A 26798-nucleotide genomic window follows, 5' to 3' on the forward strand; every position below is an offset into this window, starting at 1 on the left:
ATGGAAGGGGCACTTGACTGGGCAAGGATCACACAGATAGACAAATGTATTAGAATCTGAAACATCATCCACTAAACACTTTTGCCATACATACAATAAGCACCAGTGTCATAAATGTTATGGGACCAGCCATTTCTTTTATGAGAGTTCCAATGATCTTGCAACCTGTTGTTAACATATTTTTCAATGTTGGTGGCTGGTTTCTCTGTCTCGTGAGTTCTGAGATGCCTGTTCAGGTGACCTTTGTGTCCAAAACGTTTCCCACATTCGGAACACACGAATGGTTTCTCTCCGGTATGAATTCTTTGATGTACAACTAGGTTGGAGTTGTTGGTGAAACATTTGTTACATACAGAACAAGCAAAAAGTTTTTCCCCAGTATGGATTCTTTGATGTATGACCAGGCTTGACTTGTAAAAAAACAACTTTCCGCACTGTGGACAAGACACCTTATTTCCATTGTGCATTGCCTGGTGTTTGACAAGGCCAAAATGGGAAGTGAAGCTTTTGTCACATGTGGAGCAGATGTATATTCCATCTACATCAGGCTTGGTGGTTCGGTGGTTTACAAATACCGCCTTTTCAGGTGTTTTATTCCAATCCCTGTATTTTGTAACAGGAAATCTCTTGCTTGTTTTTGCAGCATCTTTCATTCTGTTCACTGCTTGCACCGGAGCCGATGTATGAAGTATTTGCGTAGAGTCTGTGGGGATGTATAGTTCGTAGCCCTCTTCCTGAGAGATGGGTTCCTCCTTAACCTGTTTAGGTGTATATTGTATCTGCATGTGATCAGGTTGGATGTGAATAGAAGAATTTAGGTAGTTTTCTTCTTCACAAAGAACAGATTCCTTCTTAATATCAGCTGGTGTGTATTGATTTGGGACCGCTGCATAAATATTAGCACATGTATCACTTGCTTTTTGCCATGACTCTTCCTGGTCATGAGTAGACGGATATTGTGCGAGTCCATAACTGTCAGCTTCCACGGGTACACTTTCTTCTTTTATATGAGTATACAAATATTGTGCCTGTGCACATGACGTATCTACAAAGGTATCCATGGACGGGTCTCTAATACAGTAGGAGACCTCTGGATGACTAGGCTTCACATCTACGTTGTCTACTGTGGAAATTCCTTCTGGACAATTTAACTGTTGCCCAGCTTGACAAGCTAAATTTTTTTCCTGTGTATGATCATTGGGCACATAATTCACATTGCTAGGTTTTATTTCACTAGATAAGCAAGAATTGTAGGCATTTGTGGCATCACTCGGTAAGTTTCCATCTTCATTTGTAGCAGATTGACTAATAACAGCTGAGACTTCTGGTGGCTTTTCATCTTTAGGTATGTTCTTCAGGTCATCAGCATTGGGTTTATGTTTACTAATGTACTTGGCCCGTCTTTTTTGGGATTTTCGCCATTTAAAAGCTTTCCGGCCTGCTTTTGTTTGTATAGCACTTGTATCTTTATTTATGCAGGGCACTGAAGGCAAATCTTGGTCATCTTGTGATTTTGTTTCTTCCTTATTTAAATCTAGAAGAAAGGAATGCAGATCAGCATCATAGAACACCATATTCACTACAACACAATTTGGGTCAGATCATTATCAGCCCTGTACAACATACAGGGTGGGCCATTAGTATGGATACACCCTGATAAAAAGGAAGTGGGTGCTGATATCACCTTACCATTTGTGGCATATTAATACATGGGAGGGGCAAAAACATTTTATGACGGGTGACGCCCATAGCGGCCATCTGCAAAGACGCCATTTTAAATTCAACTTTACTTTTTGTTTATCAGGGTGTATCCATACTTATGGCCTACCCAGGGTGAATCCATACTTAAGGCCCACCCTGTATTATCATTTTTAAAGCATCAATTCCTAGGGGTTTGGAATGTGAAAATCAAATTTTTGTTTTAAACTTTAAAAATGCGGAATATAAAGTGCACTAAACAAGGATTAGGTAAAATGTAGCCTTGCACCAAGAAATGCTATGAAGTTTTGGGTTGATTTTGTTATATAGAGTTCTATTTTTAAAGATATGGTCACAAACCTTTGCTATTTTTTGGGGAGCTCTGTCTGTCTGTACAGTTTTAGGAACAGATAATCGGAATTTATGCCCAAAACAAATCCATTTGCTAATTGAGGCAACGGAAGCAGAGAGGCCCACTTGACTTTATTATGTTGGGGTCTGTCTGGTTTTCATTTTTGTTTTGGTGTGTTTTTAGAAAGGAATAAAAAGCACAGCATGCGAGAAAGTTTGCTTCTGTTAAAAAAAAAACAAAAAACGATGCCAAATGGACCCCATAATAATAAACACAGCCCCTTATTTTACATTTTCATTACTCGGCAATCGGGTTTGCATCAGGCATGAATTTCATGTCTGTTCAGAAAATGCAACAGAGGATTGGCTCAAACGGATATGTGCAATAGGGCTAAAAGGGAATAATTCACACATTTCATTAATAAAGTTTAGTCTTTTTCTCATGATTCAATCCTGTTGCCATCCAGCAGAAGATGAACGTCTTCTCCCACTCTGGTATGTATGATTCAATCACTCAGTAGATGAATGTTAGTAACGTTCAGGATCTTCTCATCATTCTTTCTCTTGTGGTCCTGTGCTAAGGACTGATCTCCTTTAAAGCAACTGTCCAGTCATCATAGCCTCAAAAACAGTATGTGAGTATCTCCTACAGATGGTTAAATTGTATTTATTTTCCTTCCTCAGGTCTTGCTGCTTGGCTGCCTTCACTAAAGGCCATTAGGACAGATCTGTGAATCCAGTTTAGCTGCAGTATCTAGAGGGAGTCTGAGGTAGTCTAAAGCATACCCCACTGTCATTTCACTGGTTTAGGCTGGTGCTTTGCCCCTCCCCTTCAGCTCTACATCCTCTGATTGGCTGCTGTGTATGACACAAGTATATCACAGGCTCATCAGGAAGTCACTGATAGAAAAGGGGTTAAGCCTCACTTCTGCCTCAACATCATAACAAGATCGGCAGGTAACATGACAACGTACATGATACAGAAGTGGCAGCGGATAATCACTGTAAGGCCATGTTCACATGTTCAGAATTTGGTCAGTATTTTATATCAGTATTTGTAGCCAAAACCAGGTCAAAAATGCAGAAGTGGTGCCTATGTTTCTATTGTACTTGTCTTTTGGTTGTTCCACTCCTGGCTTTGGATCACAAATATGGATGTAAAAAAACTGACCAAATACTGAACATGTGAATGTAGCCTAAGCCTAACCAATTGCCCAGCCTGTAATCTTGTTTGGATACTTGTCAGTTACATTCTTTTGGTCTAGGAATAAGGCTCTGTGCACACGTTGCGTATTTGTATGCAGTTACACTGCGTATTGCACTGCAGTGTAAAGGCATGCGTCCTGCGTCCCCGGCGCAATCTATGAAGATTGTGCATAATCCATGCGTACGTTGCGTTTTACATGCTGCCAAATCGCTGCGTTTTAAAAAGCAACATGTCACTTATTCCGTGCGCTTTGGATGCAGCCCCCGCTCTGTCTATGGTGGGGGCTGCATCCCGAGCGCATGAAATCGGCTTTTCACTGCATTCATTACGCAGTGTTTCTGCAGCGATTTGAAGCGCACGTGTGCTGTTCAAATCGCTGTAGAAATCGCTGTAGAAATTTCTGCAGGGACACAACACAACGTGCGCACATAGCCTAAGATTTGCACTTCATATATTCCAGACATACTTGGTCTTCCCTACTTCTTGTATCTGCAGATGGTTTGCTGCCACTGTGACTGTAGGCTTGCTTTGACCTATCTTGACCATTCAATGGGCAGAGTAGGAGCTGTGAATTTTATTTCTAGAAATCTTTTCAGGTATTTTCCTCTCACACAACACTATGGAACTGGAAACCTTTTTTTCTTAAAGGGAATCTGTCAGCACTTTGACCTTTTTACACTGATAATATGGGCAGACAGGTTATGGAATGCTGACAATAGTCTGACCTTCATGTCTCATATCAGATGCCTTGTTGTGGATAAATCATCTGTTATCACTTTATGCAAATGAGCTCTTCCAGGCTATGGGGCAGATGCTGCCTGGAAGATAACTCCACCTCCAGAGAATATTATAAATAAAAGGGGTGTTACCAGTGTGAGACAAGTAACTGACACAGAACAGGAGAAGTGAAATTTGTCTTCTTTCAAACACATTTTTTGCAGCTACTTCAGCTCTGCTTCATTGCAACAATGTTGCAACCCTGTCTGCCTGTAAACTGGAGGCTGAAGCTGAGAGGAACCTGCAGAAGTGTCAGTAAGGCCTAAGCCACACGGCGAGAAAATCGGTGCGAGTGGAGTGCTATAAAACATCGCATTCCCTTCGGACCAATTCTAGCCTGTGTGTCAGCACACATGAGCGATTATTTTCTCAGCCCTAATCGGACCGAGAAAACAATCGCAGCATGTTGCGATTGTAAGCTGAGACTCTTTCTCTCGCACCCATTCAAGTGAATGGGACGAGAGAAAAATCGCACTGCACTCGCGGTACACTGGTGTACTGCCAGTGCAGTGCAAGAATGGCAATAGCCGACTACGGAGGAGAGAGGGAGAGAAATTCCTCCCTCCCCTCCTGAGTGCCGGCCCGCCCCTCGCAGCTGAGGTCTGCTCACATGAACGGACCTCAGATGCAGGCACACTAGTATGACACTCAGCTCCTGCTATGCTGCCAGTGCGAGCCGAGTCTCATGCGAGCATCACAGTAGTGCCCTGTGTGGCCCCAGCCTAAGGCTATGTTCACACACTACGTTTTTTACCCTCGTTTTTGGTACGTTTTTGCTGCAGAAATTTCTTGAGAAATTCTTGTAACCTTTCTGCAGACATTCCCCAGCAAAACCTATGGCAAAAAAAATTAGCTGTGAGCACTGCGTTTTTTTCTTAAGAAAATTCTTTCGGTAGATTTTCTTAAGAAAAAGAATGAGCATGTCACTTCTTTTCTGCAGAAAACTGCGTTATGCACTCCATTGACTGTAATGTAATCATCAGGACTATGTTTTCAATGTCTTTTGTGTAGGATCGGATGGCACATAGAAGCACTTCCGTGTGCATCCCATCCTACAAAAAACACATTGGATGCCGTATATCCGCTCCGTTATTATGGAACATGTCCTATTCTGTTCCGTGATAACGGACTGTGACTCAATACAAGTCAATTGGCCTGCAAAATCCCCAGAAGCCGCACAGAAGCACTTCCATGTGACCTCCGTCGGGTGCCCGTGCAGTCTGTGTCCCGCTCCAGCCCCACGGCTGCTCGCACAGCAGTGTGTCAGTGTCTGCCCGCACTGCAGTATCAGCAGCTTCTCACATAGCAGTGCGAGCAGCCGCGGGGATGACGAGCGCTGCCGTTAGGAGGTTAGATGAGATCATTACGTGCTGTGACGATCTCCTGCTCTCCTGACGTCATCCCTGTCACTGCCTTCTATGCCCGTCTCGCGGGTGGCCCGAGACTGTCACTAGCGGTGATGTCACGGGCTCCCGCGATTCTTCGCTGTGAACGATGCGGGCATAGAAGTCAGTGACAGCGCTGACGTCAGCACTGCAGGAGATCGTCACAGCAGGTAATGATCTCATCTAACCTCATGACAGCAGAGCTCGTCATCCCCTGCAGTGACCTGGGCTGACCTACTGATGTTAGCTCAGGTCCCTGCACTACTCTCCCAGCCAATGGGGAACATTCTGTTCTTCATTGACTGGGACAGTGACTATGGTATGGATCGTCACGGGACCCCCTTATTGGATTACGCTGGACCCGGATTTGATTGTTCTTTTAAATAAATTGGCGAAAGAGGGAATGTTTTGGGGAGTGTTTTTCCAAATAAAACTTTTTTTGTTGTCTATTTTTTTTTTATTACTGACTGGGTTGGTGATATCAGGTATCTGACAGACGCGTGACATCACTAACCCCAGGGCTTGATGCCAGGTGACATTACACATCTGGCATCAACCCCATATATTACCCCTTTTGCCACCGCACCAGGGCAATGGGATGAGTTGGGGCAAAGCGCCAGGATTGGCACATCCAATGGATGCGCCACTTCTGGGGCGGCTGTGGCCTGCTGTTTTTGAGCGGGGGAGTGTCCAATAACGGTGGACCTCCCTAGTCTGAGAATACCAGACCACAGCTGTCCGCTTTACCTTGGCTGATGATCCAATTTGGGGGGGACCCCACATTTTTTGTTTTAAATTATTTATTTAATTTAAAATAACAGTGTGGGGTGCCCTCTGTTTTGGATTACCAGCCAAGGTGAAGCTGCCAGCTGTGGTTTGCAGGCTGAAGCCGTCTGCTTTACCCTAGCTGGCTACAAAATATAGGGGGAGCCCACATCGTTTTTTTTTAATTATTTATTTATTTTATTTTTTGGCTAAATATAAGGCTAAGCACCCTTTAGTGCCACATGAAAGTCACTAAAGGGTGCCAGCTTAGAATATGCAGGGAGGTGGGACATTATATAGGTCTTTATCATCTATTATCTATCTATTCATCTATCCATCTTTCTAGCTATCCATTATCTATCGATTATCTAGATTATTTATTGCTGTTAAAGCATTAAAAAACGCAGGGACCAAGCTGCAAAAAATGCGCGAAAAATGCGGTAAAAACGCATGCGTTTTTTTAACGCAGGGGCGCTAATCCTTCACTCAAGAAAAATCATTTTTCTAGTGTGAACATAGCCTTAAGGGTGCTTTACACGCTGCGAGATCGCACATAGGGCGGTTTTATAGCGCCGGTCACATGTGCGATCTCGGCAGACCGCATCTGCGATCTGGCGTGTCACATCGCTAACGAGATCGCTAGCGATATTGCAGCGTGTAAAGCACCCTTTAGGCCGGGGCCACACGGGGATTACTGCGATCCCCTCGCATGACACTCTGCTCACGCTAGCAGAGCCGAGTGTCATGCGTGTGTCCCTGCGACTGAGGTCCGACTGTGCGAGCGGACCTCAGCTGCGGGGGGCGGGACGGCACTGAGGAGGGGAGGGCCGGCACTGCAGAGAGGAGGGCTGGCGTTGGAGGGGAAGGAGGGATTTATCTCCCTCTCTCCTCCGTTGCTGGCTATTGCCATTCTCGCTCTGCACTCGCAGACACCGGTGTACCGCGAGTTCAGTGCGATTTTTCTCTCACCCCATAGACTTGAATGGGTGCGAAAGAAAGAGTCTCGCATTACAGTCGCAGCATGCTGTGATTATTTTCTCGGTCCGATTAGGGCTGAGAAAATAATCGCTCATGTGCTGACACACAGGCTAATATTGGTCCGAGTAGAATGCCATGTTTTATCGCACTCCACTCGCTTTGTTTTTCTCGCCGTGTGTCTTAGGCCTTATAATCACACACAGCTCTGCAGTGAGAGCAGAGAGCGTCCATCACACTGGTAACGGCACTTTTATTTACAAGATGCTCTGGAGGCGGAGTTATCTTCCAGGCAGCATTCATTTCATAGCCTGGAAGAGCTCATTTACATAAAGTGATAAAAGAGGATTTATCCACAACAAGGCATCTGATATGAAACATAAAAGGTCAGACTATTGTCAGCATTCTATAACCTGGCTGCCCATATTAACAGTGTAAAAAGGTCAAAATGGTAACAGATTCCCTTTAACACTAGAAGTCCCAGAGAGGGGTCATTTAACAGTTCTACCTTTGGAACCCAGAGACGGGTGGAATGACCTGAAGGGTTTTAGCTAACATCCTATAATCACCGTCTTTTGTTCTGTAATTAAGGCCATTACCATCGCACCACAGGAGGTTGTTGTTTTCCATTGAGTTTAGCCATTTAGTTTCTAGTTAGTTCTATTCAGTTTGAACTAAGGGTCATTTGACCCTCTTTCGGGACTTCAGGGGGAAGCTCGAAATTTCTGGGACTTCTAGTGTTAAATTGCATGACTTGTATTGTGAGCAAAACACATTTCTAGGAATAAACATGTTTTAATTGTTTTTTTGCTTTAGCAGCTTGCACGTATTAAATCACATTGCAAGTTGCTTGAGGCAGTTCAGTGTCAATCTTCACAGCTGTGCCCCCTGTCAGCTCAATCTATAGCAATTCCAGTCTTCTCCTAAACTCAAATTAAAAGGGTTACTTTCCCTAAGACTCTGGGGAGAACCGGCACAGTTACTTCTTTTCTATTGATCCCTGCCAGGATGTGCGCCTAATAGCTGCTCCAATATGTATTGGCAAACAAAACGTCACTGGCCTCGCTAAGGCTACGTTTTTTTAGCATGCATCATGAACGTTTTTTTGCTGCAAAAGCGGATCCTGTTTTTGCAGAGAAAAACGCATGCAAACGAATGTGTTATTTTGCAGGATCCTGTCACTTGAAGTTTATTGGCGGGCATTGGAGTCATGTGATCGGGAGTGAGGGGAACTGAACGTGATAGACTGGGAGACGGCATCTGACAGCTATGGAGGCTCGTAACCAAGGTAAACATCGGGTAACTTGCTTGGATACCCGATATTTACCTTGGATACGAGCGTCTGCAGCTGCTAGCACACGTAACCAAGATAAGCATCGGGTATCCAAGCAAGTTACCTGATATTTACCTTGGTTACGAGCGTCTGCAGCTCTCAGGCGGGGGACAGAGGGAGGGGGGACAGAGAGACTGATCACCCGAGGCTGGTTTCTGGGCATGCTCAGTAGAGCAAGCAGGATCCTGTCTATCAGCATGCCAGCGTTCACATGCGTTTGCGTGCAGTATAGTCAGGATCCAGCAATTTGCAGTATTTCGATGCAGCTCAAAAATGCTACAAGTAGCGTTTTTGAAAAAAGTTAAAAAACTGCAAGTCGCTGGATCCTCACTATAACGCACGCAAACGCAGGTGAGCGCATGTTGACGAGAGTCCATTGCAAATGCATTGAAATGAAAACGCATTTGCACTGGATCCATTTTTTGCGTTAAAAAAACGTTCAGGACGCAGGTTAAAAAAACGTAGAGTGAAACTAGCCTAAGCTTGCTGTATAAGGAAGTGCACAAAGTTGGAAATGCACCTTAAGGTCTTATTCAAACATTTGTGATTTCTTGTACATAAACACTGTTGTTGCTTGGCGTTTATGGATCCAACATCCAGCAGTGTGTGGGTCCGTGTGTCAGTTTCTACTACCTGTGTTTCAGCAGTGATTTTCACGAAATAAAGAATAAATAAATTGGAAATCTTCATCTATACATTGCACTGTTAATCATGGACAGCACAAACTGAACCCCGATAACAATTGTGTGATATCCATGATTTTGGATCAAGAACGGAAATATCTACAATATCATACGCACATGTAAACAGACCAACAGAAAATAATGGGGTACGTAGTCTGTGAAAAACAAAAAAAAACATGTACGGATTCACGGATGTCTGTATGGGACCTAAGCTCAACTGCATCCAGGAGAAGAAATAAGGGGCCAGAGACAGCTGATGAGGGGTCCGGCCCTCGGGATTTACACTAAATTGTATGAAGCCAGTTAGAAGCAAAAAGGTTACAACATTTTAATGAAATTCAGAGAATGCATAAGAATAAAATAATAAAGGACATCCGCAATACAGGAAGGGTGCAAGTAGATAGCGGATGTATGGAGCAGGCTCACGGGGTGAGCTCGCCCATACTGGCAGGTAATGGCTAATATAGAAACAAAAAATAGTTGAACCAGCTCACCCTATGTGGAGACAGTCCGCAGGAACCAGGATGGTGCACAGCGCAGCAACAGCTGCAGCCAGGCTGTGATAACGTAATTACAGAGCAAAAAATCCAGCATACAAATCCTGTTGTCTTTCCTTAAAAAACGTCTTTATTAGAAAATATTAAAAATTTCATTTCCATGTTCCATAAAAGCAATGCATTGCTTTTATGGAACATGGAAATGGAATGTTAAATATTTTCTAAATAAAGAAGTTTTTTAAGGAAAGGAAACAGGATTTGTATGCTGGATTTTTTGCTCTGGAATTATGGCAGGTAATGGCTGTGTTAGGCTAGGTTCACATTTCCGTCAATTTGTATCAGTCACAATCCGCGGCTCTGGTAAACAATGCATTCCGTTTGGCGGATTCCGTTGTTCCCATATACTTGTATGAGCAGCCGATTGTGACTGATAAAGCTGCGTTGCATCCACCGCCCGACTGATCAGTCGTGGAACGACTGACCGTCGGGCGGCAGGAACGCAGCATATAGCGTTTTTTTGAGCAGCGGAATCCTTTTGATTCCGCTGCACATGCTCTCTCTCGGCGGCTGAACGATCAGCTAATCGCCTGGAGGCCACCTTCTGTGAGCGATTAGCTGATCACCCAGCGGCCGGCTTCTGTTAGCGATCAGCTGATCGCTCTCATTAGCTAGCGGCCGGGAGATCAGCTGATCGCTCTCATTAGCTAGCGGCCGGGAGATCAGCTGATCGCTCTCATTAGCTAGCGGCCGGGAGATCAGCTGATCGCTCTCATTAGCTAGCGGCCGGGAGATCAGCTGATCGCTCTCATTAGCTAGCGGCCGGGAGATCAGCTGATCGCTCTCATTAGCTAGCGGCCGGGAGATCAGCTGATCGCTCTCATTAGCTAGCGGCCGGGAGATCAGCTGATCGCTCTCATTAGCTAGCGGCCGGGAGATCAGCTGATCGCTCTCATTAGCTAGCGGCCGGGAGATCAGCTGATCGCTCTCATTAGCTAGCGGCCGGGAGATCAGCTGATCGCTCTCATTAGCTAGCGGCCGGGAGATCAGCTGATCGCTCTCATTAGCTAGCGGCCGGGAGATCAGCTGATCGCTCTCATTAGCTAGCGGCCGGGAGATCAGCTGATCGCTCTCATTAGCTAGCGGCCGGGAGATCAGCTGATCGCTCTCATTAGCTAGCGGCCGGGAGATCAGCTGATCGCTCTCATTAGCTAGCGGCCGGGAGATCAGCTGATCGCTCTCATTAGCTAGCGGCCGGGAGATCAGCTGATCGCTCTCATTAGCTAGCGGCCGGGAGATCAGCTGATCGCTCTCATTAGCTAGCGGCCGGGAGATCAGCTGATCGCTCTCATTAGCTAGCGGCCGGGAGATCAGCTGATCGCTCTCATTAGCTAGCGGCCGGGAGATCAGCTGATCGCTCTCATTAGCTAGCGACCGGGAGATCAGCTGATCGCTCTCATTAGCCGGCGGCCGGGAGATCATCTGTTCGCTCTCAAAAGCCGGCGGCCGGCTATAGTGAACGATCAGTTGATCGCTCTCTCACGATTTACAACGGAATCCGACAATGAGTTCTATTCTTGTCATCCGTTGTACAACGCATCAGTCACAAGCGTCAAGCAACACATGTGACTGATGCAAAACAACGGAAATGTGACCCTAGCCTTATAGTCAGGACTTTCTTTTAACAACTTTGCGCCATCCTTGATTGTTATCTACTTAAATGGCGCTGTCGAATGCTGATAGCGAAACTAACAGACCCCCGGCATGAGAGCGCGTCATTTTATGCACCCGTGACGTGATCGCATGCTGATAGAGGGTTGTTATGACAGCCTCCATGGGTTTTTTTTAAAGGGAATCTGCCACCAGGTTTCTGCTACCTCAAGTGAGAGCAGCATGATATAGAAACAGAGACCCCTTACTGAGAGGTTTGCTGTCATTTTGATAAAATCAATGTTTTACTTCTGCAGATCTAGCAGTTATACAGAGCTCAAGAATATGCTGGACTACCTGGTAAGATGCCAAGTAGTCCTATAATGATAATCTACTGCTGATTAAGCAATGACTATTAAAACGACACAAAGCAGCCCAGTAAGTGACACATTGCTGGAATCAGGATCTCTGTCTACATTATGCTGCTCTCAGATTAGGTGGAAAAAACCTGGTGACAGATTCCCTCTAATGGTAAAGATTCCTTATATAAATTATTGGAAATCACTAACCTTTACCATTATCCTGTTCTTGATCGTCCAAGACATACTTATAGAGATCCTTGTGTCCTTCTACATACTCCCACTCCTCCACAGAGAAACAGACCATGATGTCTTCATATCTTATAGGAACCTGAGACACAAAATTCCTGTTATTATCCAGACACCTTCTTAGGTGTTGCTGTGTTCCCGGCAGCGCTCACCTCTCCCCTCAGCAGCTCAGTGATCTTGTTGGTGAGGGTCAGAATCTTCTCATCGTTCTTGGTCTCGTGTATCCGTGATGAGGAATTATTCATAGTGAGACTCTGGGTCCAGCGTGAGCTCCCAGATTTCTGAGAAACGCTGCCTCTTGTGACATGCAAACCAGAATGGCTTACAGGAGCATAGTCCTGGAGATATACATTGGCACATTACAGAACAGATTATACAGGCTTGTAACAGGCTATGGTGATAAATACAAGCAGTTTTGACTGTCTGATATCTGCTCTATAATTCCTAATACTTATGACTGATGCTGCAACATCATATCTAGTTACTCTCAGCCCAAATAATAGTATGTGGAGCAATGCAAAGATATGATGTGTGTATATGATCTTCTGCATGGGTCTTACCTAAGAAGCTTTTCAATCACACAAATTGAAAGACCCTCTATGGCCAACTCTGTTTTAGGCCTCTTTCACACGTACATGTTTGGCAGTTTTCTCATGTACCGGAGACACTTACACACGTAGACCTAGATATTCCTATGGATTTGGACACACGTAAGTATTTTTGCACGGAACGTGTGTCCGTTCCGTACTTATGTGTGCCAGTGTGCTCCACACGCCGACATGTCAGTTTTCTCTCCGGCATCACGGGTGTCACACGGAACGCAAACGTGTCACAGGTAATGCAAACTGACCACACGAATGTGTTCGGTATGACATGCACCGGAAAAAAAACCCCAAAACGTGTCTGTATGAAAAAAAAAACCCAAAACATTACTCACCTTCTCCAGCCCTGCAGTCTCTGCTGTTGCTGTCACTTGCTGCCGACCACCGCTCATTATGCTCATTGCATATTCACTTCACTGCGGCCGGAAGCAGCAGCAGCGGGGAGTCGTCAGGACCGGAGACCGAAGATCAGCACCACGGACAGCGAAGCCAGGGAGAGGTGAGCAGAAAGTTCCCGTTCTCCATGTGTTATCATGGATAACACACGGAGAACACACGTAGCCCATAAACACGGCTCATGGAGGGCAAAACGCACCTCAGACACGTCCGTGAAACACATGCATGATTTTCACGGGCGTGTGAAAGAGGCCTTATGGACACAGCAAAGCTTTCTGCACACAGTCTGTCAGCAGACGTGGGCCCTATGTTTCCATATTATGTATCCATACTGGTGGAGAATCCATATTATGTATCCATACTGGTGGAGAATCCATATTATGTATCCATACTGGTGGAGAATCCATATTATGGATCCATACTGGTGGAGAATCCATATTATGGATCCATACTGGTGGAAAATCCATATTATGGATCCATACTGGTGGAGAATCCATATTATGGATCCATACTGGTGGAAAATCCATATTATGGATCCATACTGGTGGAGAATCCATATTATGGATCCATACTGGTGGAGAATCCATATTATAGATCCATACTGGTGGAGAATCCATATTATGGATCCATACTGGTGGAGAATCCATATTATAGATCCATACTGGTGGAGAATCCATATTATAGATCCATACTGGTGGAGAATCCATATTATGGATCCATACTGGTGGAGAATCCATATTATGGATCCATACTGGTGGAAAACCTATGGGTAATGCAGCATGCACTATGGATCCATTTCTGAAGCATGCAGGAGGGCTAAGATAGTGAAGTATATGTTCCACCAAATCTCTAAAGCTACCAAAGGCTCTAGGTGGGGGCCAGAAACGGCAATACTTACACAATGATTTGGGGCTCTTCTGGCGTTCATTTTAATTAATGCTTATAAACCGTACAACGTAACCCTGGATCTGCAGTATGGTTTTCCTATTTTACAACTACCAGTAGTCCCAGTCTGGCTCTTCAACTGAGACAAGAGGCTCCACAATGGCGAGGGGGCTGAAACATTCGCAGGGTTTGCTTTTTGATAGTTTATGTTATTCCTCCAAAATATTTCTAAATAAACTGACAACTGAGCTTTACTATTGTCCCTACACCACCTGGTACTGTCAGTACTGATTGAAGGTGTGTTCTCCACACTGACGGTAACACCCTGTTGTCAGTTTATTCATACATTTCTATAAGGAATAATGGAAATAACACAACAGTTTTAGTTAAAGGGAACCAACCAGCAGGATTTTCATATATAAAGTAAAGCCAGTGCTATACTGGAGCTAGGATGATTAATGTAAGCATAGCTTTTGTTCAGAGATGGATGTTTTATTTCACAAATATGTGCAAGTAAAGTTCCAGCAATGCACTGCTATTTGATTGACAGGTGCAACAGGAAGGGAATATGTGGGTCGGGTTGGGTATGGTTACATTCAGCATCCTAGCCAAAGTATAGTACTGGCTTTACTTCATATAGGAAAAAAACAAGTGCAAGAAAATAACAGAATTGGTAACCAGAATGACCCAATAACGGACTATGCTCCTTCTCAACAAAGTCAGCAATTGGTATCACCTTTCTACTTCTTGTTTTCATAAAAATAGGGTCTAATGTACCAGGGTGAAGAGGCATCCGATTCAGTAAAAATGATATATATAGAAGAAGCAGAAATGTGGGACTAAGGCCCTGTGCGCACACTGCGTTTTTACCCGCGTTTTATGTGCAGTTTTGCTGCAGAAATTTCTTGAGAAAAGGCTTGTAACCTTTCTGCAGACATTTCCCAGCAAAACCTATGGAAGAAAAAATTAGCTGTGCACACACTGCGTTTTTTTTCTCAAGAACATTCTTTCAGTAGATTTTCTTGAGAAAAAGAATGTGCATGTCACTTCTTTTCTGCAGCTAACTGCGTTATTCACTCCATTGACTGTAATGTAATCATGCAATAGCGCAGGGAATAACGCAGGTAGCAAATTCTGTGCGTTTCATTGCATTTTCCTGCGTTATTCCCGCGGTATTTCGCGTTTTCGGGACATAATGTTCATCGCTGCCTGCGTTTTGCAAGGAAGTGATGTCATTATGACAGGAAGAGGAAGCGGAGCAGAGAGTAAACACACACAGATCATAGAAACACACAGACACATACATATAGAATACACATAGAAATCAAATCACCGCACACACCCTGGCACTACCACCCCCATCATCCCTGCACACACCCAGGCACTACTGCACCCATCATCAACGCACACACCGGCACTACCTCAGTGACAGCCCCGCTCACAGCATGATTAACTACAGTTGCTGCATGGAGCTAACAGAGAGCGGTCATGGTCTGTGGCCGCTCCTGTCAGATTCATGTAGCAGAGCTGGATGCGTCGCGGGACCTCGTGAGGATTACGTCAGACCTGGAGGGTTATTTGGGGATTTTAATAAAGTGGTGAAAGAGGGGTTTTTTTTGTCTTTTATTAAAAAAAAGGATTTTTTCGGGTGTATGTGTTTATTTACTTTCACTTACAGGTTAATCATGGAAGGTATCTATGGGCTGCTACCATTAACTCCTTATTACCCCGAATGCCACCGCACCAGGGCAATTCGGGATGAACTGGGTAGAGTCCCGGGACTGTCGCACCTAATGGATGCGGCAATTCCGGACGGCTGCTGACTGATATTGTTAGGCTGGGGGCTCCCCATAACGTGGAGCTCCACATCCTGAGAATACCAGCCTTCAGCCGTGTTGCTTTACCCTGGCTGGTATCAAATTGGGGGGGAACCGCACGTCGTTTTTTTTTTAATTCATTTATTGTACTGCATGATATAGATCCGCCCACCGGCAGCTGTGATTGGTTGCAGTCAGACATGCCCCCACGCTGAGTGACAGCTGTCTCACTGCAACCAATCATAAGCACCGGTGGGTGGGGAAAGCAGTGAATACGAGATGCAATAATGAGCGGCCGGCATTTTCAAAAGAGGAAAAGCCGCCAGAGCAGTGTGACAGCCGTGCAGCACCACGCCAGTGATCAGAGAGTACGAGAGAGGGGGTGAGAGAGAGAGAGACCGACAGAGAGCGAGAGAGAGACCGACAGAGAGCGAGAGAGAGACCGACAGAGAGCGAGAGAGAGACCGACAGAGAGCGAGAGAGAGACCGACAGAGAGCGAGAGAGAGACCGACAGAGAGCGAGAGAGAGACCGACAGAGAGAGAGAGACCGAGAGAGACCGACCGAGAGAGAGAGACCGACAGAGAGAGAGAGAGAGACCGACCGACAGAGAGACCGACCGAGAGAGAGAGACCGACCGAGAGAGAGAGACCGACCGAGAGAGAGAGACCGACCGAGAGAGAGAGACCGACAGAGAGAGAGAGAGAGACCGACCGACAGATGGAGACCGACCGACAGAGAGAGACTATTCATCTATCCATTATCTAGCTAGTCATCTATCCATCTATTTATCTATTTATTTAGATATCTATCCATTATTTATCTATCTATTCATCCATTATCTATGTATCTGTCTATCCATCTATCTAGCTATCCATTATCTATCTATTCATCCATTATCTATGTATCTGTCTATCCATCTATCTAGCTATCCATTATCTATTGCTGTTAAAGCATTAAAAAAAACGCAGGAACCAACCTGCAAAAAACGCACCAAAAACGCACCAAAACACATGAAAAACGCATGCGTTTTTGGGTGTGTTATTTTAACGCAGGTGTGCTAATCCTTCACTCAAGAAATTTCTTGAGAAAGATCCTTTTTCTAGTGCGCACATAGCCTAATGGTTTCACGGTCATGTCACACAGAACTCTAGTGACACAGATAAGAGGCATATGGCTATAAGCTTCCCTGAATCCCTCACACCAAAAGGGATTCTTCCATACTAATAGAGATAATATAGATGTACATTTGCAGAACCCCTTACCTCTCCGGTCAGCAAATAGATGATCTCCAATGTGAGCTTTAGGATTTGCTCAGTCATGTGATTTCTGTCCTTGTCCATCATCAATAAATTTTGACTAGCATTGGTGGGGAGACATGTGGAGACGAACAATCCTACATCACAAACAAAACCAAAGGAAAGAGATAAATCTCTAATTAGTTCAGATTATTATAATTAAAAGAAAAGCATTAACCTCCTTCTTACCGTGACCAATTTTCATTTTTATGCTTCAGTTTGTTCTTCCCTTCTTCCAAGAACCAAAATGATTTTTCTATTTAAAGGGATGGTCCAAGGCCAAATACATTTTTCATCTAAATCCCTAACTATTCAGTGCCGTAATCTAAAGCGGGCTTTACACTCTGCGACATTGCTAGCAATTGCTAGCGATGTTGAGCACGATAGCACCCGCCCTTGTCGTACGGCCGATATGTGGTGATCGCTGCCGTAGCGAACATTATCGCTACGGCAGCGTCACACAGACTTGCCTGCCCTGCGACATCGCTCTGGCCGGCGAACTGCCTCCGTTCTAAGGGGGCGGTTCGTGTGGCGTCACAGCGACATCACACAGCAGGCGTCCAATAGAAGCAGAGGGGCGGAGATGAGCGAGAAGTAAACATCCCGCCCACCTCCTTCCTTCCGCATAGCCGGTGGAGGCAGGTAAAGGGTGCTTTACACGCTGCGATATCGGTAACGATATATCGTCGGGGTCACGTCAGTAGTGACGCACATCCGGCGCCATTACCGACATCGCAGCATGTAACACAAATGAGCGACAATCAACGAGCACAAAAACGTGAAAAATCGTTGCTTGTTGACACGTCACTCATTTCCTTAATATAGTTGCTGCAGCAGGTACGATGTTGTTCGTCGCTCCTGCAGCAGCACACATCGCTGTGTGTGACACCGCAAGAACGACGAACATCTCCTTACCTGCGTCCACCGCCAATGCAGAAGGAAGGAGGTGGGCGGGATGTTACGTCCCGCTCATCTCCTCCCCTCCACTTCTATTGGCTGGCCGTTTAGTGACGTTGCTGTGACGCCGAACGCACCTCCCCCTTGAGGGAGGGATTGTTCGGCGGTCACAGCAACGTCGCTGCACAGGTAAGTACGTGTGACGCTGCCGTAGCGATAATGTTCGTTACGGCAGCGATCACCACATATCGTGCCACAGACGGGGGCGGGTGCTATTGCACACGACATCACTAGCAATTGCTAGCGATGTCGCAACGTGTAAAGCCCGCTTAAGTAGATATTCGTCGCTCCTGTGGTGTCACATACAGCGATGTGTGCTGCCGCAGGAACGAGGAACAACATCGCTAATAAAAAGAAAACAATTTTTTGTTTTAGGACGACATCTCCGCGGCAAACAATTTTGACCGCTTTTGTGATCGTTTAAGGTCGCTCATAAGTGTCACACGCTGAGATATCGTTAATGACGCTGGATGTGCGTCACAAACACCGTGACCCCGACGATAATTCATTAACGATATCGTAGCGTGTAAAGCCCGCTTAAGTTAATTTCTAATATATTTTCAGTGAAAAGTCCCTACTATTCCCTAACTACATTATCTACTTGCTTTTCTTTTTCCCTACTTCCTGTGTGATCGTGCTTCGTTTGAGAATTCCAGTGTATTCTAGGATACTGAAACAAAGCGTCATCAGGGGGCAGAGGCTGCAGTCACTGCCATAGCCTCTGCCCTCTCTCTAAAATGAAGCGCCATCATGACACTCATTCCACGGGTTGGGTTCATCCCTGAGCTGTCCCAGTGAGCTGTGCGATGTGCCCAATTATGTCGCTTGCGGGAGCAGCGCTGGTCTCTGCACGCCAGGTGTCCTAACACTGCGCACTGACAGTGCGCTCTGCTCTATTGCCGGCTTGTTTCTACTCATCTGAGCTGGCAACAAAGAGCGGCACTGTCATTGTGCACATCGCACATCACTCTGGGACTAGCCTAACCCCTGAAATAGGCATCACTTATTACTCTTCATTTCAAGGAGGGAGACGATGCTGAAGCAGTGACTGCAGCCTTTGCTCCCTGATGATGCTTTGAGCATCCCAGCATGCACTAGGATTGTCAAACAAAGCATCATCACACAGGAAGTAGGGGAAAAAAACAGCTGTTGGACAGTGTTAGTGTAGATTACAGCAGTAATTAGAGAAGGACTTAGATAAAAAATTATTTGGCTTTCGGACCACCCCTTTAATTCTTCCATTGTCCTAAACTGAAGAATGCTTTATTTTGCAGGACAAGCTGTAGTTTTGAATTTCTCATTCATTTTACCATTCATGTAGCAGAATTCCAAGTGCGGTAAAATGGGGAAGAGAAAAAAGAAAAGCAATTCCGACATTTTTTAGGGGATTTTAAGCGATTACTAACCTGATAACAACCGTGTATTGTTTTTTATTCAAATGTTTATTAAAGAATTCAGAAATGTGGTTTATTTCTGCCATTTTATTTTACATCGATGAAGCTGTGCAGGGACTTGTTTTTTTTTTAAAAAATTATTTGCATTTTTTTCATACCATTTACAACGTTTTGATTGCAGATTATTGTGTTTTTTGGTGGTGGTGCATAAACTTTAAATAAAAAATAAATAAAAAAAATCAAAGTGCCAGAACTGTCATTTTTTAATTTCTGTTTTCTGACACAAATTTTTATATTTTCCTATATCAGACTTTTGCAAATGTCGCAATACAAATGTTTATCTTTTCAATACCTTTAAAGGAGGAAAAGCAGGTGATCTGAATGTATTTATTTTCTTTATTTTTTTTAGTCCCCCATCGGGAAAGTGAACTTGTGTTTGCTTGTTCTATATACCGTACATCTTTGGCAGAGGAACACGCCACTAATAAGATGCGCCTAGAGTGAGTCTGGACCCGATGAAGCGCCTGTGTACGCAAAAAGGTTATCTGTGATCTTTATTTTGGCTATGAGGCTAAACTCTTAAAAGGAGGTAGATGCTAAGTACCTGCCTTGCGCCAATCTCTGCCATTGAGAGCGGTCATGGACCACCCTGGCTTGTGATTCGCCAGCTTCCTGTGACGTCGTAGGGTGTCACTGCTGATATCATGGCGATTGACAGCTGACTGCCCACTGCATTAGGATAAGCCAGCTGTCAATCAACATGACGCGGCAGTGACGAACAGGCAGGCAGTTATAAGTGGGAAGAAAAAGTCTCAGATAACCACTTTAAATAAGAACTGTCTGAAATAAAGAAAATAGAAGACGTGTTCACTCCGCGCCGCTGCTGAAGACTTTCCACAGGAAGATCCAGGACACACCGGTGGAGATGGTCGTTTATATTCAACGCGTTTCACTTTTATTACACTAGTAAAACATACAAGTGTGAACAATATAAAAATAATGCCCAAAAGCCAATAGCAGACTAGCTGTAGTTTTTCAGTTCCATCCATTTAAAGCCCACGCTCCCCCGTTCTAGATAACAAACATCTTACAGAAAAACCTGCAGCGGCTTTCTGTCCGGTCTTCACACCTACCCTGATGTTACAAATGACGATGGATTTTCATCTTGTTACCCACAGTGACCATATCATAGTGCCACTTTCATTTATTAGATGGGTTGGTAATCTGAGGACATTTTTTTGTTGTTTCTTGTTTAAAGGGAACCAATCAGCAGGATTTTCGTATATAAGCTAAGGCCAGTGCTATAATGGCACTATCAGGCTGATACTATACATACGTGTAGTGGTCAGCTCGGATGTTTAGGTTTTCAAATCCAAGAAAGTGAAGTTTATAAAATCGGCAGCCTCTTGATTGGCAATTGCAACAGAGCAGATAATAACTGGGTGGCTTTTCATATTGATTCCCGCCCCCCTGCCGCCTGTCTCCCCCCCCTCTGTTCTCTATGCTAATTTTATTATTCACTAAGATGGCGTTGGAGTTGGGGCCTGTGCATGTCGCTTATCTCCGGCGCCATCTTTGTGAAGCTCGTGTGACCCCCGTTATTCTATTCTTGCAGCTGAGAGGGTGGTGCATGCGACCTCACACCTTTTGCTCTGGTTGTGACTGTGAGAGCGCGCGCGGTCACAACAGAAGTGGAGAACAGCTGTTCGGAGGACACGAATAGCTGCAGAAGAGGACACCATGCCAGCACAGCGACACTGACGTCATGGGGTCAGGTGAGTCCATTGTGAACTTACCTCACCTGACCCGTGCCGTGCAATCCGATGCTGATGTCGCTGGCATGCTACTGTCGGCTTGTTCCTCCTGTCGTGTCCTCCGATCAACTCTTCCAGGGGGCGGTCTCCACTTCTGTTGTGACAGTGCACGCTCCCGCGGTCACAACGAGAGCAAAAGAGGTGAGGGCGCAAGCGCCGCGCTCTCAGCCGCAAGAATAGAATAGTAAGGGATAACAAGTACTTCACAAAGATAGCGCCAGAGATAAGTGCATACAGTGCCGGCCAAAAGTATTGGCACCCCTGCAACTCTGTCAGAGAATACTCCGTTTCTTCTTGAAAATTATTGCAATCACAAATTCTTTGGTATTATCTTCATTTAATTTGTCTTCAATGAAAAAAAATTGTCATAAAGCCAAATTGGATATAATTCCACACCAAACAAAAAAAAGGGGGTGGACAAAAGTATTGGCACTGTTTGAAAAATCATGTGATGCTTCTCTAATTTGTGTAATTAACAGCTCCTGTAACTTACCTGTGGCACCTAACAGGTGTTGGCAATAACTAAATCACACTTGCAGCCAGTGACATGGATTAAAGTTGACTCAACCTCTGTTCTGTGTTTTTGTGTGTACCACATTGAGCATGGAGAAAAGAAAGAAGACCAAAGAACTGTCTGAGGACTTAAGAATCCAAATTGTGAGGAAGCATGAGCAATCTCAAGGCTGCAAGTCCATCTCTAAAGACCTGAAAGTTCCTGTGTCTACGGCGAGCAGTGTCATCAAGAAGTTTAAAGCCCATGGCACTGTGGCTAACCTCCCTAGATGTGGAAGGAAAAGAAAAATTGGCGAGAGATTTCAACGCAAGATTGTGCGGATGGTGGATAAAGAACCTCGACTAACATCCAAACATGTTCAAGCTGCCCTGCAGTCCGAGGGTACAACAGTGTCATCTCGTACTATCCGTCGGCGTCTGAATGAAAAGGGACTGTATGGTAGGATACCCAGGAAGACCCCACTTCTTACCCCGAGACATAAAAAAGCCAGGCTGGAGTTTCCCAAAACTTACCTGAGAAAGCCTAAAACATTTTGGAAGAATGTTCTCTGGTCAGATGAGACAAAAGTAGAGCTTTTTGGGAAAAGCCATCAACATAGAGTTTACAGGAAAAAAAAGAGGCATTCAAAGAAAAGAACACGATCCCTACAGTCAAACATGGCGGAGGTTCCCTGATGTTTTGGGGTTGCTTTGCTGCCTCTGGCACTGGACTGCTTGACCATGTGCATGGCATTATTAAGTCTGAAGACTACCAACAAATTTTGCAGCATAATGTAGGGCCCAGTGTGAGAAAGCTGGGTCTCCCTCAGAGGTCATGGGTCTTCCAGCAGGACAATGACCCAAAACACACTTCAAAAAGCACTAGAAAATGGTTTGATAGAAAGCACTGGAGACTACTAAAGTGGCCAGCAATGAGTCCAGACCTGAATCCCATAGAACACCTGTGGAGAGATCTCAAAATGGCAGTTTGGAGAAGGCACCCTTCAAATCTCAGGGACCTGGAGCAGTTTGCCAAAGAAGAATGGTCTAAAATTCCAGCAGAGCATTGTAAGAAGGTCATTGATGGTTACCGGAAGCGGTTGTTCGCAGTTATTTTGGCTAAAGGTTGTGCAACCAAGTATTAGGCTAAGGGTGCCAATACTTTTGTCTGGCCCATTTTTGGAGTTTTGTGTGAAATGATCAATGATTTGATTTTTGTTTCATTCTCTTTTGTGTTTTTTCATTGCAAGCAAAAAGAAATGAAGATGATACCAAAGAATTTGTGATTGCAATCATTTTCAAGACGAAACTGAGTATTCTCTGACAGAATTGCAGGGGTGCCAATACTTTTGGCCAGCACTGTAGACAACAGAGAGAGAGGAAGAACAGGCAACAGGGGGGTGGGAATAATATGAATACCCACCCAGTTATTATCTGCTCTGTTGCAATAGCCAATCAAGAAGCTGCCGATTTTATAAATTTTACTTTCTTGGATTTGAAAACCTAAACATCCGAGCTGACCACTACAGGTATGTATAGAATCAGCCTGGTAGTGCCAGTATAGCACTGGCTTTAGGTTATATACGAAAATAATGGTGGTTGGTTCCCTTTAAATGTATGTAATTGGAGGCTAATTTCTCTTTAATATATATATATATATATATATATATATATATATATATATATATATTTTTTTTTTATTATTTTTTTTTTGCAATTGGGCTTCATTACAAATCTTACACTATTTGCCTTCTGTAGCCTCTATTGTTGCCTGCAGAATGCATTAAAGGGAACCAATCATCAGGATTTTCGTGTATAAGGTGCAGCCAGTGCAGTACCGGCACTATCATGCACAGTGTGTACATACCATCAGGGGGCAGCTCGGGTGTTTAGGCAGTGAAATTCATCTTTATAAAGTTTGAAATTTCGTGCACTTTTTGATTGACGTGTGCACCTCTCTGTTAATGTCCGGGTGGGTTATGCAGGAGTTCCCCGCCCCCCCACCAGCCTGTTCCTCCCTCTCTCCTGATGTCCGGGCGTGTTATGCACGTGTTCCCCGCCCCCCCGCCAGCCTGTTCCTCCCTCTCTCCTGATGTCCGGGCGTGTTATGCAGGAGTTCCCCGCCCCCCCGCCAGCCTGTTCCTCCCTCTCTCCTGATGTCCGGGCGTGTTATGCACGTGTTCCCCGCCCCCCCACGCTGCCTGTTCCTCCCTCTCTCCTGATGTCCGGGCGGGTTATGCACGTGTTCCCCGCCCCCCCACGCTGCCTGTTCCTCCCTCCCTCTGGCTGTATGTAAATATCTAATCTTCAGAAACATGGCGCCGGAGTGGGCCTCTGCGCACAGCGCTTATCTCCGGCGCCATGTTTCTGACGCCCGCATCACACAGCTTGGTGTTAGAGGGCGGCGCATGCGCCCTCGCTCCTTCAGATCCCGTTGTGACCGCGGGAGCGAGCGCGATCACAACAGGACTGCAGAACAGCTGATCGGAGGACGCGATTACCTGCTGCTCCTGTATCGTGCCGCCCCAGGACACCGGGCCAACACACCAGCCGGTGAGACATCGCTGTGGCGCCGCCCTCTCAGACACCAAGTTGTGTAATGCGGGGGCTTCAGAAACATGGCGCCGGAGATAAGCGCTATGCGCAGAGGCCCACTCCGGCGCCATGTTTCTGAAGATTAGCATTTTACATACAGCCGGAGGGGAGGGAGGAACAGGCAGCGCGGGGGGGCGGGGAACACGTGCATAACACGCCCGGACATCAGGAGAGAGGGAGGAACAGGCTGGTGGGGGGGCGGGGAACACGTGCATAACCCGCCCGGACATCAGGAGAGAGGGAGGAACAGGCTGGTGGGGGGGCGGGGAACACGTGCATAACCCGCCCGGACATTAACAGAGAGGTGCACACGTCAATCAAAAAGTGCACGAAATTTCAAACTTTATAAAGATGAATTTCACTGCCTAAACACCCGAGCTGCACCCTGATGGTATGTACACAATGTGCCTGATAGTGCCAGTACTGCACTGGCTGCAGCTTATACACGAAAATCCTGATGATTGGTTCCCTTTAAACGCAAGTACGTTAGTCAGCCCGCTGTGACAGAGTTGCCAATGCTTTTATCCATCCCCTTTGGGGGTGTTTTAGCCCCCCACAGCTCATATATAACCACAGAACGTATCAAAGTTGAAAACAAAGAGCCCATAAAAGCCAAAAGGTGGCACATTTGTAATGCAATAAAAGTACAGAAACGATGTTAGGCTCCAAATACATGCATTTAATAATAATAATAAAAAAATAATGTTATCAAAAGTGGACAACCCCTTTAAATTTCCCTAAAAAAATTAAAACTAGTTGCATTGTATGATTGGCGGGGGGAACAAGGCTAGGCAGTGCTGAAAGGCTTTATCCATACTTGTGAGGAAAGTAATGACTGCCATCAATGTTTTCGATCCACTGCAGTTGATGTAAAGAGCCCATCTATCAATCATCCCCTCTGTCTATCTATCCATCCATCATCCCATCTATTTATCCTTCTATCTATCTATCTATCATCCCCTCTATCTATCCATCTATCTATCATCCCCTCTATCTATCCTTCTATCCATGTATCTATCTATCCCTCTATCTATCTATCTATCTATCCCTCCATCTATCTATCATCCCATCTATCTATCCATCTATCTATCATCCCCTCTATCTATCTATCCATCTATCTATCATCCCCTCTATCTATCCTTCTATCCATGTATCTATCTATCCCTCTATCTATCTATCTATCTATCTATCCCTCCATCTATCTATCATCCCATCTATCTATCCATCTATCTATCATCCCCTCTATCTATCTATCCATCTATCTATCATCCCCTCTATCTATCTATCATCCCATCTATCTATCCATCTATCTATCTATCTATCTATCTATCTATCATCCCATCTATCTATCCATCTATCCCTCTATCTATCTATCTATCTATCTATCTATCATCCCATCTATCTATCCATCTATCTATCTATCTATCTATCATCCCATCTATCTATCCATCTATCTATCTATATATCTATCTATCTATCATCCCATCTATCTATCCATCTATCTATCTATCTATCCCTCTATCTATCTATCTATCTATCATCCCATCTATCTATCCATCTATCTATCTATCTATCTATCCCTCTATCTATCTATCTATCTATCTATCCCTCTATCTATCCATCTATCTATCATCCCATCTATCTATCCATCTATCTATCTATCTATCTATCTATCTATCTATCCCTCTATCTATCTATCTATCCCTCTATCTATCTATCCATCTATCTATCATCCCCTCTATCTATCTATCTATCCATGTATCTATCTATCCATGTATCTATCATCCCCTCTATCTATCTATCATCCCCTCTATCTATCTATCCATCTATCTATCATCCCCTCTATCTATCTATCTATCCATGTATCTATCTATCCATCTATCTATCATCCCCTCTATCTATCCATGTATCTATCATCCCCTCTATCTATCATCCCCTCTATCTATCTATGTATCTATCTATCCCTCTATCTATCTATCTATCCCTCCATCTATCTATCTATCTATCCCTCTATCTATCTATCCCTCTATCTATCTATCTATCTATGATTCTATCCCTCTATCTATCTATCTATCTATCTATCTATGATTCTATCCCTCTATCTATCTATCTATCTATCTATCCCTCTATCTATCCATCCATCTATCTATCATCCCCTCTCTCTCTCTCCATCTATCCCTCTATCTATGATTCTATCCCTCTATCATCCCCTCTATCTATCCCTCTATCTATCCAAGTCTCACATCTGTCTATAGACACCTAACCATGGTCGCAGCTGACAAGTTAATAACGAGCAGATAAAGTGAATTTGTCACAGACCTGCAGCTGTGTCTGTGTCGGGCTCCTCATCAGCTCGCTGGCCGGAAGTCATTAACCGGAAAGGCAGAGCTTGCGTTCCAATCATACTTCCTGTGTTTCAAGCCTCCTTCTCGTACATGGAAGCTACAGTGCGCTTGCGTGCTAGTCGAGTCAATGGAATGCTGGGAATTGTAGTTTGTCACACAAGTGTTTCCTACTTGCGGTGCTTTTATCTGGTGGCCATATTGTATTGCTTCCTAAAAGAAATGCGGTCATTTCCTGCCGGTAACGTGGCGCGTGTGTCTGTGATCACGGTGTCATTATG

At 44.8% G+C, this 26798-nt stretch overlaps 1 protein-coding gene across 1 annotated transcript; it reads right to left on the reverse strand.

The window, feature by feature from the left end:
- Positions 1-26562, reverse strand: LOC142311160 (uncharacterized). The gene is made up of 5 exons (XM_075349336.1): positions 26495-26562; positions 16891-17021; positions 12079-12264; positions 11888-12008; positions 1-1534 (listed from the first exon to the last, which is right to left on the reverse strand). The coding sequence occupies exons 1-5, from the start codon at positions 26544-26546 to the stop codon at positions 72-74; spliced, it is 1953 nt and encodes a 650-aa protein (XP_075205451.1). The 5' UTR covers positions 26547-26562; the 3' UTR covers positions 1-71.
- Between the last annotated feature and the right edge of the window lie 236 nt (positions 26563-26798).

The sequence above is a fragment of the Anomaloglossus baeobatrachus genome, chromosome 5 (assembly GCF_048569485.1).
Source record: "Anomaloglossus baeobatrachus isolate aAnoBae1 chromosome 5, aAnoBae1.hap1, whole genome shotgun sequence".
Lineage (NCBI taxonomy): Eukaryota > Metazoa > Chordata > Amphibia > Anura > Aromobatidae > Anomaloglossus > Anomaloglossus baeobatrachus.